The sequence below is a fragment of the Fistularia commersonii genome, chromosome 28, assembly GCF_037954325.1.
Source record: "Fistularia commersonii isolate RoL2024-O1a breed Wild chromosome 28, RoL_Fcom_v1.0, whole genome shotgun sequence".
NCBI classification, from domain to species: domain Eukaryota; kingdom Metazoa; phylum Chordata; class Actinopteri; order Syngnathiformes; family Fistulariidae; genus Fistularia; species Fistularia commersonii.
The window spans coordinates 4,405,624-4,419,291 of record NC_141311.1 but is presented as its reverse complement, the minus strand read 5'-3'; the positions used below and the strand labels follow the sequence as shown (position 1 = coordinate 4,419,291).

The following is a 13,668-nucleotide window of genomic DNA, read 5'->3' as shown; positions in this document are numbered from 1 at the left end:
TTTGTAATATGACACATTTTCTTATGATCAATGCTGATGCAAGATATGATAAGGTAAAAAAAAAAAAAAAAAAGCAAAAACAAACAAAAAGAAAAGACGTCATTTTTGTCATTCACAACAAGATGACTCAGTTAAAACAGTACCGTTCAGATGATGAACACAAGACACACATGCGTTTTAATGTTTTAACTCACCCTCCCCGTTGAGGATACCATGCATTTTGGTCATAGATTCATTTTATTAACAGCAATTCTCTGTATTCTACGCATCAGTCAATCCTCATTTTAGAGAATTCTGAGAAAGAGAATTACATGATTCATCAAGCCGGCTACCTCAATAAATTGCTTAGCTGATGCAACCGTCAAAATTGCCATTAAATGAATTGTAAGTGTGAAATAGAATGTCTGACATAGCGAATTATTAAATAAAGTGTAGGAGGGAAATTGTATTAAAGGAAAGGGTTGGGGGGCAGCAGAGAAATGACCCAGATGCAAGGCTGGAGTATTTGCTAAACAAATCAGAAATAAACCAAGGCTTATACTGAAGAATTCAAGAAGGAAGGGATTTTTTTTGTTTGTTTGTTTTTTTCCTTTTTTCTTTTGTAAAGTTTATAATTAAACGGGACTTGCAGTTGATGAAATTTCCTGCTGCAAAGTAAGTGATTATTGATGAAACAGAAAGAAACTTCAGCGACGGAATGACGATTAGCAGATAGTTAATGAATATCTAACGGCGCGAAAGGCCGACCGCTCGACCCGCTTTCAAAACTATTGTTTAACAATTAGTCACGGGGAAGGTCTGGAGATCTGCACGCCAACCACTTTTCTCACGAAAACGGCGAGCGCCGCGTCGGAGAGCTGCAAGCGCTGCCTTCCTGCGGCACGAAACGCTACTTGGAGAATTTAGATTGGAAAAAAATATGAACAATACAGGGTCAATAGAGAATTAAAAAATGCACTTTAAGTGATTTCAGAGCTACTGTATTCTCAGGACTCTGAGTGTGTGTGTGTGTGTGTGTGTGTGTGTGTGTGTGTGTGTGTGTGTTGACCCCATTGCACTGCTGCAGCAGTGGGTGGACAGTGATCAAGTCAGAATGCTATGCTTGTTCCTTGAAATTGCTCAACGGCTTAGTGGTGGGTGAATTTACTTTGCTTTATAAATTAAATTTAAAATGGCTGAACTGCACTTATGGCTCAAGCCGCTGCAGCACGAGGTATTATTCCTTAAATGAATTCAGCCTTCGTCCTCTTTTCTTTTTTTTTTTTTTTTTTTTCCATTATTATTTTTTGATTGATTTTTACATGGCTCTTTTATTTAGTCGCGTAACTTGAAAACGTAAATATACGGATGCAAATTTAAAAAAGGATATTTGAGGAAATCGTACAGCTATCTCTTGGCTCGGCTTCTACGCATGGATGATTTGCTTGTTGATCGTTTCTCCGTTCCGGTCGTCATATTCTAAAGTGTTAGCGCCGCGGAAATCGCCGCTGTGCCTCCTGTTTGTACCAGGCTGTGGTGCAGACGGTGGACAACCTGCTGCGTCCCGAGGCTCTGGAGTCGTGGCAGGACATGAACAGCACGGAGCAGGCTCACACCGCCACCATGCTTCTGGACGTTCTGGAGAAAGGAGCTTTTCTGTTGGCCAATAACATGTACGGGAATCGCTTTAGCGACCACGCGCCCAGCATCGGTAAGGAAACGGCCGCGCGTTACGACGCGGTGGACGGCGGGGACGCCGTACCTCCGATTTATATTCTCGCACGCCTTGTGCCGGCAGATCTCGAGGTGCACGTTCTAAACACGGAGATGGACTTGCAGGACTTGTCCTTCCCGCAGCAGTACGCCAGCGACAGCACCATCCAGCTCTCCGCCTCAACCATCAAGCAGTACAGCCGCAACGGTCAGGAGCCCGAGACGCCGATTCCTCCCCCTTCCCCGTTCACCTCGCCGACCGAAAACTTCCGCCGGCTCTACGGCGACGCTCTTCCCGGCTTCCCCCCGATTTGCATTTTCATGCAAACTTAAAGCAGTCGGCGTGCAGTTGACTAAGTTATTGGTTCATAATAATGGGCTAATCAGATTAAGAAAAGCGCTGAGACAATTTCTTTTCTTGATGGTTTCTTAACAGCGGTCTTAATAGAATAGCTCGGGAGGCGTGTAGATTACAATCGAGCCGGGCCCGACAGAGCAATCTCAGCAGTCCCTCTCTTCTCTCCACCCCTTTCCATTCCCTTTGCATGGTCTCTCCTCCATCTTATCCCCCTCTCCCATCTCTCTTTCATCCCCCCCCCCCTCCGCCGCCGCCCCTGTCATCCCCCTCTTCATTGCTCCTCTCCTCCCTCCGCGGCCCCCTCTTTCCGCTATCCTTTTCTGTTTTCTGTCTCGGCTCGGCTCTGCGGCGGGAACGAGATTAGAATGATTGAAACAAACGCACATGAAATATTCATATGGAATAATAAGAGATCTGTGAATGCTTGAGGGATGAATGTTCCATTGCCCTCCACATTAAATCTCGCTCTCTTCCACCAGTCAAAATGAAACGGTCCTTACCATCATTCTAACCTTCACTAACTCTCTCTCTTTGTCTCCGTCTCGCTCACCCTGTCACTCTCCGCCCTCTATCTCTGTCACTCCTTCTGCCATTACCATATTATGCCCCCGTTTCTGTATTTGGTCTTTCCTCCCCTCCTCCCCTCTCCTCATCTTCGCCTCCTGTCACCGTGGCCTTTTCACTTAACATCTTTCGTTTTCCTTTTTTTTTTTTTTTTTTATACCTCTTCAATTTCATGTCCCATTGTCTCCCTCCTGTTCCCCCCGCCGTGCTCCCCTGACCTCCAGGACAAGTCAAGGTGGTGTTCATCCTGTACAAGCACCTCGGATCCTTCCTGTCCACCGAGAACGCCACGGTGAAGATGGAGCTGGACGCCGGCGCCGGTCACAGCCGCAAACGTCTCGCCGTCAACTCCCACGTGATCGCGGCGTCCATCAACAAAGAGTCCAGCAGGGTGTTTCTCACCGAACCGGTGGTCTTCACCCTGAAGCATCTTCAGGTGGCGCGAATCGAATCTGGTTTCTCTCATTTGCACGCAAGAAACTTAACCGCCCTTTTTTGTTTTTTTGTTTTTTTTTGTTCTTTTCCCTCAGTTGGAAAATTATTACACGCCAAACTGCTCCTTCTGGAACTACTCGGAGCGCTCCATGACCGGCCAGTGGTCCTCCCAAGGCTGCCGGCAGCTGGACACCAACAGCACACACACCACCTGCTCCTGCAGCCACCTCACCAACTTCGCCGTGTTGATGGCTCACCACGAGCCCGACGTGAGTTAACAGGCGAGGCGAAAAAAAACGCGCGCCGGGGTTGATTTACGCTCGGGTATTAGCGTTCGCTCGCTCTCGGTCACACGCCCTCACACACATGCACATTAATGTAACCTCTCAAGGCTGACAAGCTCTTTGGTTTCCAATTCTCCCGACGTTCCTCCTTTCGCTCCGGCGCTCGCCGTTTACAAATGCACGTCCCGCTACTTCTCGCTGACATTCACATGAATTCTTATGCCTTTTTTTTTTTATTATTTTTCCGGCGACGTCTCGTCCGTTGTCTCTCCTCTTAAGCTCCCTTGCATATATTTACAAATATTAAACAAAGCGATCGTGGTCTTTCTCTCTCTTTCTCCCACCTCTTTGTTCTGTCTTAACTATCCACATATTGATTTCTCCTCATCGCTCACGCCGCCGTCTTCCCAACACTCTTGTCATCTATTTTTACATCGCCTGTTTGTCTAACGTGCCCGCTGTGATTTTTTTTCCTCCGCACGTTCGCCCCCGTCTCCTTTGTTCGTCCGCGACGACGTCGAAACCCAAGTACCAGGGAAGGATGCACGAGCTCATCCTGTTCGTGATCACCTGGGTCGGGATCGTCATCTCGCTGGTGTGCCTGGCCATCTGCATCTCCACCTTCTGCTTCCTGCGGGGCCTGCAGACCGATCGCAACACCATCCACAAAAACCTCTGCATCAACCTCTTCATCGCCGAGCTGCTCTTCCTCATCGGGATCGACAAGACGGATTATCAAGTGAGCGTCCGGGTCGGACCGATCGATGGCGACGCCGCGGCGGGAAAAGAAATTCGAGTGACTTTTCATGCGACATTTTCCCCGATTTGGCGAGGGATTGCATGATTTACCGTACTTGGTGTCGCCGAGATTACCCGTTAGTTCACTGACGTAGTACCTCGTAGTGACTGTTCTGTCCTCCTGCGATTCCACAAGTCTCGATCTTCACTTTTAAACCTCTTTCAGTTTAACACCCCTCCTCTCTCTCTCTCTCTCTCTCTCTCTCTCTCCTTTCTGCACTCTCTGGGTGCCGCCCTCAGATTGCCTGTCCCATCTTTGCTGGCCTTCTGCATTTCTTCTTCTTGGCCGCCTTCTCCTGGATGTGTCTGGAGGGCGTACAACTCTATCTCATGCTGGTGGAGGTGTTTGAGAGCGAGTACTCCCGCAAAAAGTACTACTATCTGTGCGGCTACTGCTTCCCAGCACTGGTGGTGGGCATCTCGGCAGCCATAGACTACCGGAGCTATGGGACCAAGAAAGCGTACGTGTGAAGACAGGCCTTTTGCACCTGCAGATTGAGAAGTAGGATTATGTTATTCCCCCAGCTGGAAATATAATATGCTCTGCTGTGCAAACAGCTCCCGCGGCTCCCCGCCGACTGGCATCTCTGAACACACTTAGCCGAAGCCTGTTGATTAGTCTTCATATGATAATCCGCCGAGACGGGAAAGTTGCGTGTGCACGTGTCTTAGTGTATCCCGACTCAGTTCTTTTTACGCTCTCTTCCCGCTCTGTGCCGCTCCAGATGCTGGCTGCGAGTGGATAACTACTTCATCTGGAGCTTCATCGGACCCGTCTCGTTCGTCATCACGGTAGCGGCTTAACCGTCTCAACGCGCGCTCCCCCGTTACGACTCGGCCGTCGTATCCGCCGGCGGTTCTTTGCGCGTTTATTTGATTCTTCCCATCCCTCCGTCCGCAGCTCAACCTCATTTTCCTCATGATCACGCTACACAAGATGATCCGCAACTCTTCGGCGCTCAAACCGGACTCGAGCCGCCTGGATAATATCAAGTGAGTCGGCTCGGCTCGTCTCAATTTACACTTTTGAAACCGAGTCAGAGAAGTTCAGCCGGCTATTATTTTCCGTATCGAGACGATTTTATATCGCGCCGATTATCATATAACAGCCTCTCTCCGCCTCCCTCAGGTCGTGGGCTCTGGGGGCCATCGCTCTGCTGTTCCTGCTGGGGCTGACGTGGGCCTTCGGCCTGCTGTTTATCAACGAGAACACGGTTATCATGGCCTACCTCTTCACCACCTTCAACGCCTTCCAGGGCATGTTCATCTTTATCTTCCACTGCGCCCTGCAGAAGAAGGTACCTCGCATATATCGCCCCAACTGTTTCGGTTGTTTTGGGGTTATTAAGGCAATTAAAACCGAAGCGCTTATGTTTACTGGTGGATTATAAACCTGCTTATTGTTATATCATCGTTACAGGTCCATAAGGAATACAGTAAGTGTCTGCGTCATTCTTACTGCTGTAGCCGCACCTCCACCACCAGCTCTCACGGATCCCTGAAGAACTCGGGTCTGCGCGCCAACAATCGCTACTACAGCGGCAGCCAAGCTCGCCACGCGGCGGCACATAGACAGGTGAGAGTCAGGACGAGAAAATTGACAACCGCATTTGACTCGTACGTGCGGAAATAAGTATTTTTGCACTTTATACCTTCACAATTTAACGTTCGCTGTTGAATGTAACAGTGCACTTTACTGTTTAACTTGCACTCTATTTTGTTCATTTCATGTCACCGTGAGGTTGTGAGAAACGTCTTCTCGTGTCTAGCGCATCGACAATAAATCTGACTTTTATTAATTTAAAAAAATAATTCTGAAAAGGAGTCCTCACGGTAGTGTCTGATTTATTGTCCAAAATCGAGTACGTGGAATTACAGAAAGTGCATGGTTTCGAAAAAAACCCCAAGATTCTCAGTTACCAGAGTTTGATTAATAATTAATTCGACGGCTCGCTGATTAAATTCACCGATCAAATTCGCCATCGCCTCAACCTTCACCGAATCAGCTCAGCTTTCCAATGACGAATTATTTGAACTCGATCTCCCCCTTAAAAAATACTTTGTAAAGACATCCTCCGGACACGGTGTACAACATGTGGACACGGGCGCCGTTCAAGACCGTCGGCACACGTGGCGCCACGTTCGACCACGACGCGAGAAGCTTCCGAGGAATCGACCCTCCCTATCGTGCCTTGTACATCTTGAGTTCATCCGTCTCCTTCGTGAGAACATGACGTGCCTCTTTCCTCCGTCTCTGTCTGGCGTGTTCGCCTGTTGTTCTTCGCGGATTAGTCCGAGGCCCCGCGGTTTTGATTACGGCCGTCCCGCCGAGTTTCAAAGTCTTATCTGCAACATTTCTATATTTAAACCTCTCGTCTGTTTGCCGCCTCTCGCTCCCCCTCCTCCCTCCTCCCTCCCCCCAGAGCCGGATTCGCAGGATGTGGAACGACACGGTTCGGAAGCAGACGGAGTCTTCCTTCATGGCGGGGGATATCAACAGTACGCCGACACTCAACCGCGGTGAGCCGTCCCTTTGTCTCTGCTCTGTTTCCCCTCTATTCAGCAGCGCGCGGTTAAATTCACACATATGTATTCAGCATACTAACAGAAAGGGAACAAAGGAAAAACAGCAATACCGTATTTATGTTCACGTACCTGATACGATGGGGTGAATAAATGGCTCTTTTTGCTTTAAAACCAACACTTTGTAATATGTGTGAATGTGAGCCTGTTGCCAAATGTAGAGGTTTAATGTTATATCTGCCCGAATTCCTCGAGAAATTGTGATTTTTTTTTTTTTGCGCGGGTCCAAGTTTTTTTTCCGTCGAGCACGGAAACCGTTCGTGTTTGGATTGTTCCGTACCCCCCCGGGGTCGAGCGGTCTGCAGTCGAACACTGTAAGGTTCGGGAAAAATTCGATGTCTTTGTTACATTTATTTTCATAATGGTTTTTTTTTCCGCCGGCGCCGAGGTCATTTAGTCAATAATAACGGCAAACGCGATGGCTTTCACCGGCAGCCCAGATGTTCAGTCCGGATTGTTCCTTCATCCGTTGGCAGGCAGGTTTCTTCAGTGTCATTTATTTCCATTTGTCCTTCGACGTGTTTCATTTAAGGAAAGGGTCGCGCAGCCGTTTGACCGCAGGAGACGACGTGGACTCTTTTTTTTTTTTTTCCCCATACAGGGTTAAAATCCCGCCATAGAATCTTTTCTAAAGCCGAAGCGAGGGATATTTACCGACTCAAATTTAGCGCATGTCGCTGAAATAGAAGGTCGATTCTAAAAACCGTAAACATCGTGTTCAGAAATACTTCCCAGCAGCTGTTGTGAAGCCTCCGCTTTGAAGCGGCGGTGTATCCGGCTCCGTCTTAATTAAAAATACGCTGCCCCTGTGCAGTTCAATGGTGGCGGGATACAGACGGGAACCGCGCTTGTCTTAGACTTCCATCTCTAAATAATTAAGCTCGCCGCGGTGTTCTGAGGGCCGGGCATATCTCCGCTGCCGGTGGCACGACCGCCGAGATGATCAAGGTCCGCTCAGGTTCACGATTCGGTTTTTTCGGGGAAGGGGAGGCGGGGGCGGGGTGATGACACAGAGGCGGCTGCTAAATCAGCCGTCAGTCTCGACGCTAATTTCATCCATTTTGTTTTTAATGAACTGATTATCGTGCGAGGGAACAGGGGCTAATTATTCTAATTGAGGAGAGTGACAGGAGCCAGGCCGAGGTTGAAGAAGAGGGGCGCTACGATTAAGATGGATGGATGGGACGTGCGCGCGCATCTGTAGTTCTTGTAGTGCGTTGGCAGGTCGGCTTCAGGAAGGCCCCCCCCCCCACCCCCACCCCCACCCCACCCGACGCGTCAAGATAGAGCGATCGCCACGGACGGCTCCGTCGTGCGCCGTCAAACACAAACAACCGCGGCGTGAAGCCCTTTGTTAGTTTCTTCCATTCCTTTTCGGCGCCCGCGAGAAGAAGTTCGTCACTCGGCGGGAAGCGAGAGACAAAAGGGGGGAAGCGCGGGAAGGGGGTTCAGAGCGAGACGCCATCGCGGAGGAGTCATTAAAGCGGCAAAAGCCGGAGGAAAAAATTCTTCGCTGTTTTCTCCCGCGTCTCTTTGATTACGCCACTTCAGCCGTAATGATCCGCAATCTTTTCCTCGACAACAGTAATTAAAGCGACAGAGTCCACGGGACCCGCAAACACGTACACACAAGCCGACGCGTCAACGCGACCGCCATCTCGCACGGTTACCCCCCTCGCCCTTCATTCTTTCCCCACTTAAATCCATTTCCAACGGGTTTTTTTTTTTTTTTTTTTTTTTTTCTCCCTATGAGGAAATCACAGACGGCAAAATTCGGACAAATTCGGAAAAAAAAACGCGTCTCGGGGGAACTGAGAATGTGACACAACAGAGCCAGGAAGAAGGTATAAGAAAAGGGTCCAAGATAAATAAATAGCTGTGTGCGAGTGCATATTTTAATTTTTTTTTTTTTTTTTTTGAGTTCCCCGGCACCTTGCCCGGTGATGAACGGCAGGACTGAGACCCGAAGGTTGCACTCGGTCTCGGACTACTCTGTCATGCTGTCCTATTTTTAATTTCATGGCATTTCTGTTCGAGTCGCCCCCGGGCTGCAGCCATACGTGGGCATTATACAACATTCTCAGTGTGCCATTTCTTTGAATTATTTTTGTCTTGTAGTGGCATTCACATTTCACTGTGAAATTAACTGTGTTTCAATGGTTGCACCCCAAGACAACATAATGGCATGCATTACCGATCTCCCCCCGTCTCACTACATTGTCAGGGGCCGAAGGGAAAAAAAAAAAAAAAAAATGAATGGCAATGCTCTAAAAAGTACCTTTCCCCTGCAATTGTATTTCCACTCAAAGGTTACAATCAGCAGGCATAAACATTGAGGAGGACTGTGAAATGACTCCATAAAGCCCAGCCATAACAAAAATAACCCCATCTGAATAAACAGTAAATATTTTTACAGTTGCAAGTGTTATTACACAGTCTGGAAAATGTCAGAAAAACGCGGCTACCGCACGCGGGTGCCCGTCGCCTTCGCTCGTTTCGCACAGACACGAGCGTTTTTTTTTTTTATGATCATGTACTTGTTGTGAATGTTGCAGCAACCATGGGCAACCACCTCCTGACGAACCCAGTGTTGCAGACACGCACCGGTACTTCTCCTTACAACACTCTGCTGGCTGAGAGCTTCACCCCACCTTCACCCGGCGTCTTCAACTCAACCGGTTAGCTCCTCGTAATAGATCGGCATTTTGTGTGCAGGGATGTGAGCGCGTGTGCGTATTGTATGTTCGCCCTCGACCCCGCCGTCGTGTTCTGGCGGCGGCTCCAACACTCACACGGATGTTCACACGTCTGTTTTTATGTCGCCGTTTGTTCGGGGTCTCTTTTTTTTTTCGTTCCTCGGAATACCTCGCTGTCGGATGGATTTACTACAATTAAGAAAAGGGGCCTAACCGGCCATCTGGTCGGACGCCGAGTCGCGAGAAAGTCACAAATTGATTCGAAAATTAGTTACAGCTGTGACTGCCAAAAGTACCGGCCCCGCACTTTTTCCGTTGCCAAGCTGGAAAAAGAAAATAGTTTAAGTCAGGACAGCTGTAGAACCCGATGAGACAGCTCAGCGGCCAGGCTCAATCTGTCTGAGTGTCAGCCGGGCTGAGGTATGACTTCTCAGTGTGTGTGCGTGTGTGTGTTTGTGTGTGTGTGCATGCATATACGTCCTTGCCCGCCCTCGGCTCGCAGCCTGTTAAAATGAACCGTAAGGCGCTTTATGGCAAACTGCACTGTTTGGATGCCCATGACTGCTGAATTAGACACGTTCGTGTAATTGCCGCTATAAGTGTGTGTCGCCGGTTCCCCCGGCTGAGCGCAGACCCGCCGAGTAACAGGCCGGGGCGTCTGCGGACTGAAATTTGTGGCGGCGTTTCTGTTGAATATTTTAAAGCCTCCCCGAATAATACGTCAACCCTGACGGCCACGGGCCTGACAGCCAAGACATTTTTAGAAGAGAGTGGGAGAGGAAGCGGGGAGAGAGCTTCATTAGGATGTCTAATTACCCACGCCGCCGCCGCCGCCGCCGCCGCCGAAGAAGAAGGACGTCGACGGGAGTCGCACTACAAGCGCAGTCTCAAAAATGAATATGCTTCACACTATGCGGGGCGGCTGCAGCTTTTCTGCCACGGTATTTTTGTATGAAAAGGCACGGTAGCTTCCAACGCAAGATAAATATTACCGCTATACTCTACGAGTTTTCCTTTTTAATGAATTATGTATGTAGGTTGAACCGGCGGTACCAAATAATCTGATGGATTTTCTGTGCCGGGGCGAAGCCTCGCTAAACCACAGTATCCCTGACTGTTTCCATGACAGCCCTTCAGGGATGGTGGAGAATTTGTGCATTTGTTTAGAAATGAATTGATCAAGTTAATGGTGTGTGAAGGAACATTTGCTGATGTCTGTTTTTCGCTCTTATTCACTCCACGTTCACTTGAATGCACAGGGACCTTCCGAGACCCAAGTAAGTGTACTTGACCCGCGTTTTCACCGCCGTATGCTACAATTCACAATAACTGATGTTCTTCTCGAGCGACGCTAAAATAACGCTAAACCCCTCCGTCCTGTGCCCCTCTTTTTATGTTTGTGTTTGGATCCAGAGAGCACATTATCTAAGGTTCGTGACCCCTGCGGAATGGAAACCCTGCCGCTGAATGGTAACTTCAACAATAGCTACTCCCTCCGCACCGGCCCGGGAGGCGGGGGGAGCTGTGACTTCCTAGGCGGCGGCGGCGGCGGCGGTGGCGGTGGTGGCGGTGGCGGCGGCGGCGGTGGCGAGAGCCCGCCGCCCCTCCTCAATCCGCGCGGCTCGGAGGCCCTGGCGGGCGGGGGCATCCGGCGGAACCTGTCGGACGCCGCCGCCTTCGAGAAGATGATCATCTCCGAGCTCGTGCACAACAACCTGAGGGGCGGCGCCGGAGGGGGAAGCGGAGGCGGCGGCGGCGGCGGTGACGCCGGAGACAGGGGGTGCGGCAGCCTCGCCGGGGGACGCTCCCACGGCGGGGTCGGACGGGGCACGGGGGTCGGGCCGGAAACGTGTCTGGGCATGAATGAAGACGATGACTTTTTGAGAGACGGGCGGCAGCAGCGTACGCCGCAGGATGTGGAGCTGCTCTATAAAGCTCTGGAGGAGCCCCTGCTATTGCAACGCGCCCAGTCGGTCCTCTACCAGAGCGATCCGGAAGAGTCAGAGAGCTACACGGCCGACCTCACCGAGAGCCTGGGCCACAGCGGCCACAGCGGCCAGAGCGTCGGCGGGCAGGGAGGCGGCAGAGCGCCGGACTCCCCGGCCCGTGACTCCTTGTACACCAGCATCACCAACCTGCGAGACTCACCCTACCCCGACAGCAGCCCCGAGCCCTTGGAGGTGGTGCCGCGATCGGCTCAGCCCCCGGAGGAGCTGTACTACAGCTCCGGGAGGCCCGCCCTCGGCTCTCGCGGGGCCCTCATGCAGACCTTCTACCAGGCCCCGCCTCGGAGGCCGAGCGGGGACGGACACCAGGCCCCGGAGCCGGCCCATAGCGAGGGAGACGGACAGATGCAGCTGGTTACCAGCCTGTGACTGGAGCCCGGAGAAGGAAACTCGGGACAAATGTGACGGCCGGAGTCGCCTCGTTGCCCATCTCATTGTCACATCTGTCTGCTTGTTTGGTTGCCTTTCTTTCTCTTGACTTTTTATTTAACTAACAGATGAGCAAACAGTGAGCGTGACCTTCCGGGAAAGGGGAACGGGGGGGGGGGGGGACGGGGGGGAGTTGCGGCTGGCTCTGCAGGAGCAGCCTTTATCTCGGACCCGCCACCATCTTATGGAGATGAGTGATTGGTGTTTTTCCACCCAAGCCCCCCCCTCGTCCCCCCCCATCCCCCCCACTCCCCTTCCTTTGGTACCTTAAAGGCCACATCCAGCACTCTGAATGTACCGATCCACCCCCTTTACCTTCAGATACTTTTCAACTTTGTTAAAGTTTTTTTTTTTTTTTTTAAATGTTATTTCTTTTCAGACCAACTTCTGGAGATGGGAATATTGCTTTATATTTTATCTAATTTCCTTTTCGTACCATCCATAGGCTTTTTTTTTTTTTTTTTTTTCCAGAGTAATCATTTGATAGGAGTAGTTACTCTGGAGACAGGGCATATAGTACACTATTATAACCTAAAAAAAAAAAATGTCTCACAGAAAGCTCTTCATTGTTGCCAAAAATATCTTTTTATTGAGCCAGAACAGAAAGTAGAACATTCACGAGGCAAACACACACACATGCACACACACACACACACACACACACACACACACACACACGCTCACTCACTCACTTATCCAGAAGTGCTCATTAATGAACATCAAAAGTGAAAACAGTAATCCATCTAAGTAAAAGGGAGCAGGATCTTTTGTTCCAAGCAGGCAGTGGGAGCTGATTCAGTGTAGTTGCCTTCCTTTTTCTATTGCTGTGAATCAATGACTGTGTACAGAAGTGGAACAGAGGCGGAGACGGAGACGGAGGAGGCGCTGCGACGTCCCTCCAGAGCGGGAGAACCTTCTCGCATATGACTGGCCAATCCTCGCCGCTGTTCCCTCTGGTTGTTTGCTTTAGGCATTTTAAAAGTTCAATGACTGCCTTGCTATCGTTTTTGGTGATAGTATTCATTTTGTTGACTTTGGATATGCATCCTCCGGGGACCGAGAGTTCAGACTGATGTCAACCCATCGCCCCTGTATTTGCTGTTAGAGCCTAGCCAGTGGAAGAGGACTCGTCTCCCGTTACGGTCGTGACATACAAGACTGTAAACGTCGCGAATCCGCCGGTCGACCGTTTGGTAGAAACCATGTACATATGAACCACTCATGAATCTACTTTATTCCTACTTTGTAAATAGAGACACCAGATGATCAAAAGCAACAAAAGGTAACAAATACTATGAGAAATGACTTCTTGTACTGCAACAAACCGACAAAAGAAAAAAAAATAAAATGTTTTGGAGTTTGTGACCTGAATGAAACACTCTATCTCTCTCCCCCATCGCTTGGTCTCGCGCTCTCTCGCTCCTCGGCGACCCGGCGCCGCCCCGCCATTCGGTGAAATTCCCTAATTGTCAAGCGGAGAGAAAAGGCAGAACGAGAGAGAGAGAGAGAGAGAGAGAGAGAGAGAGAGAGAAATTACGCCGTGCGGCAGAATTTCTTTTTTTTTTTTTTTTCTTCTCCGGATAAATGACAAACAAACAAACAACAACAGAAAAGAAAAATCATGGCACAATTTTTATGTAATATAACTCATTACACGTTGTTAATATTTGACCTTTGATATTCCCTGGACGGAATTGCCTCGGGCAGTCGGGGGGGGCTGGGAGGTACGGGGCAAGTGAGATAGATGTTGTCAAATGTCATACTGTGCCTCAAAGGCACGATAAAGCATTATGGGTGAGTGACAGCATCCATAAAGTGATTTG

General features: G+C 49.8%; 1 protein-coding gene across 3 annotated transcripts in view; it reads left to right on the top strand.

The window, feature by feature from the left end:
* The window catches only part of adgrl1a (adhesion G protein-coupled receptor L1a), an 89,619-nt gene extending 77,526 nt beyond the window's left edge, over positions 1–12,093 (top strand). For all 3 annotated transcript variants that reach the window (XM_086176342.1, XM_086176343.1, XM_086176344.1), the window contains 14 exons: positions 1,510–1,690; positions 1,778–1,900; positions 2,839–3,050; positions 3,145–3,318; positions 3,863–4,072; positions 4,372–4,592; positions 4,857–4,923; positions 5,033–5,124; positions 5,261–5,429; positions 5,552–5,707; positions 6,555–6,651; positions 9,270–9,392; positions 10,670–10,687; positions 10,824–12,093. In XM_086176342.1, coding sequence (XP_086032468.1) covers positions 1,510–1,690; positions 1,778–1,900; positions 2,839–3,050; positions 3,145–3,318; positions 3,863–4,072; positions 4,372–4,592; positions 4,857–4,923; positions 5,033–5,124; positions 5,261–5,429; positions 5,552–5,707; positions 6,555–6,651; positions 9,270–9,392; positions 10,670–10,687; positions 10,824–11,785 — 2,805 coding nt within the window. In that variant the 3' untranslated portion in view covers positions 11,786–12,093. The remainder of the gene's footprint in view (positions 1–1,509; positions 1,691–1,777; positions 1,901–2,838; positions 3,051–3,144; positions 3,319–3,862; positions 4,073–4,371; positions 4,593–4,856; positions 4,924–5,032; positions 5,125–5,260; positions 5,430–5,551; positions 5,708–6,554; positions 6,652–9,269; positions 9,393–10,669; positions 10,688–10,823) is intronic.
* The last annotated feature ends 1,575 nt before the right edge of the window (positions 12,094–13,668 follow it).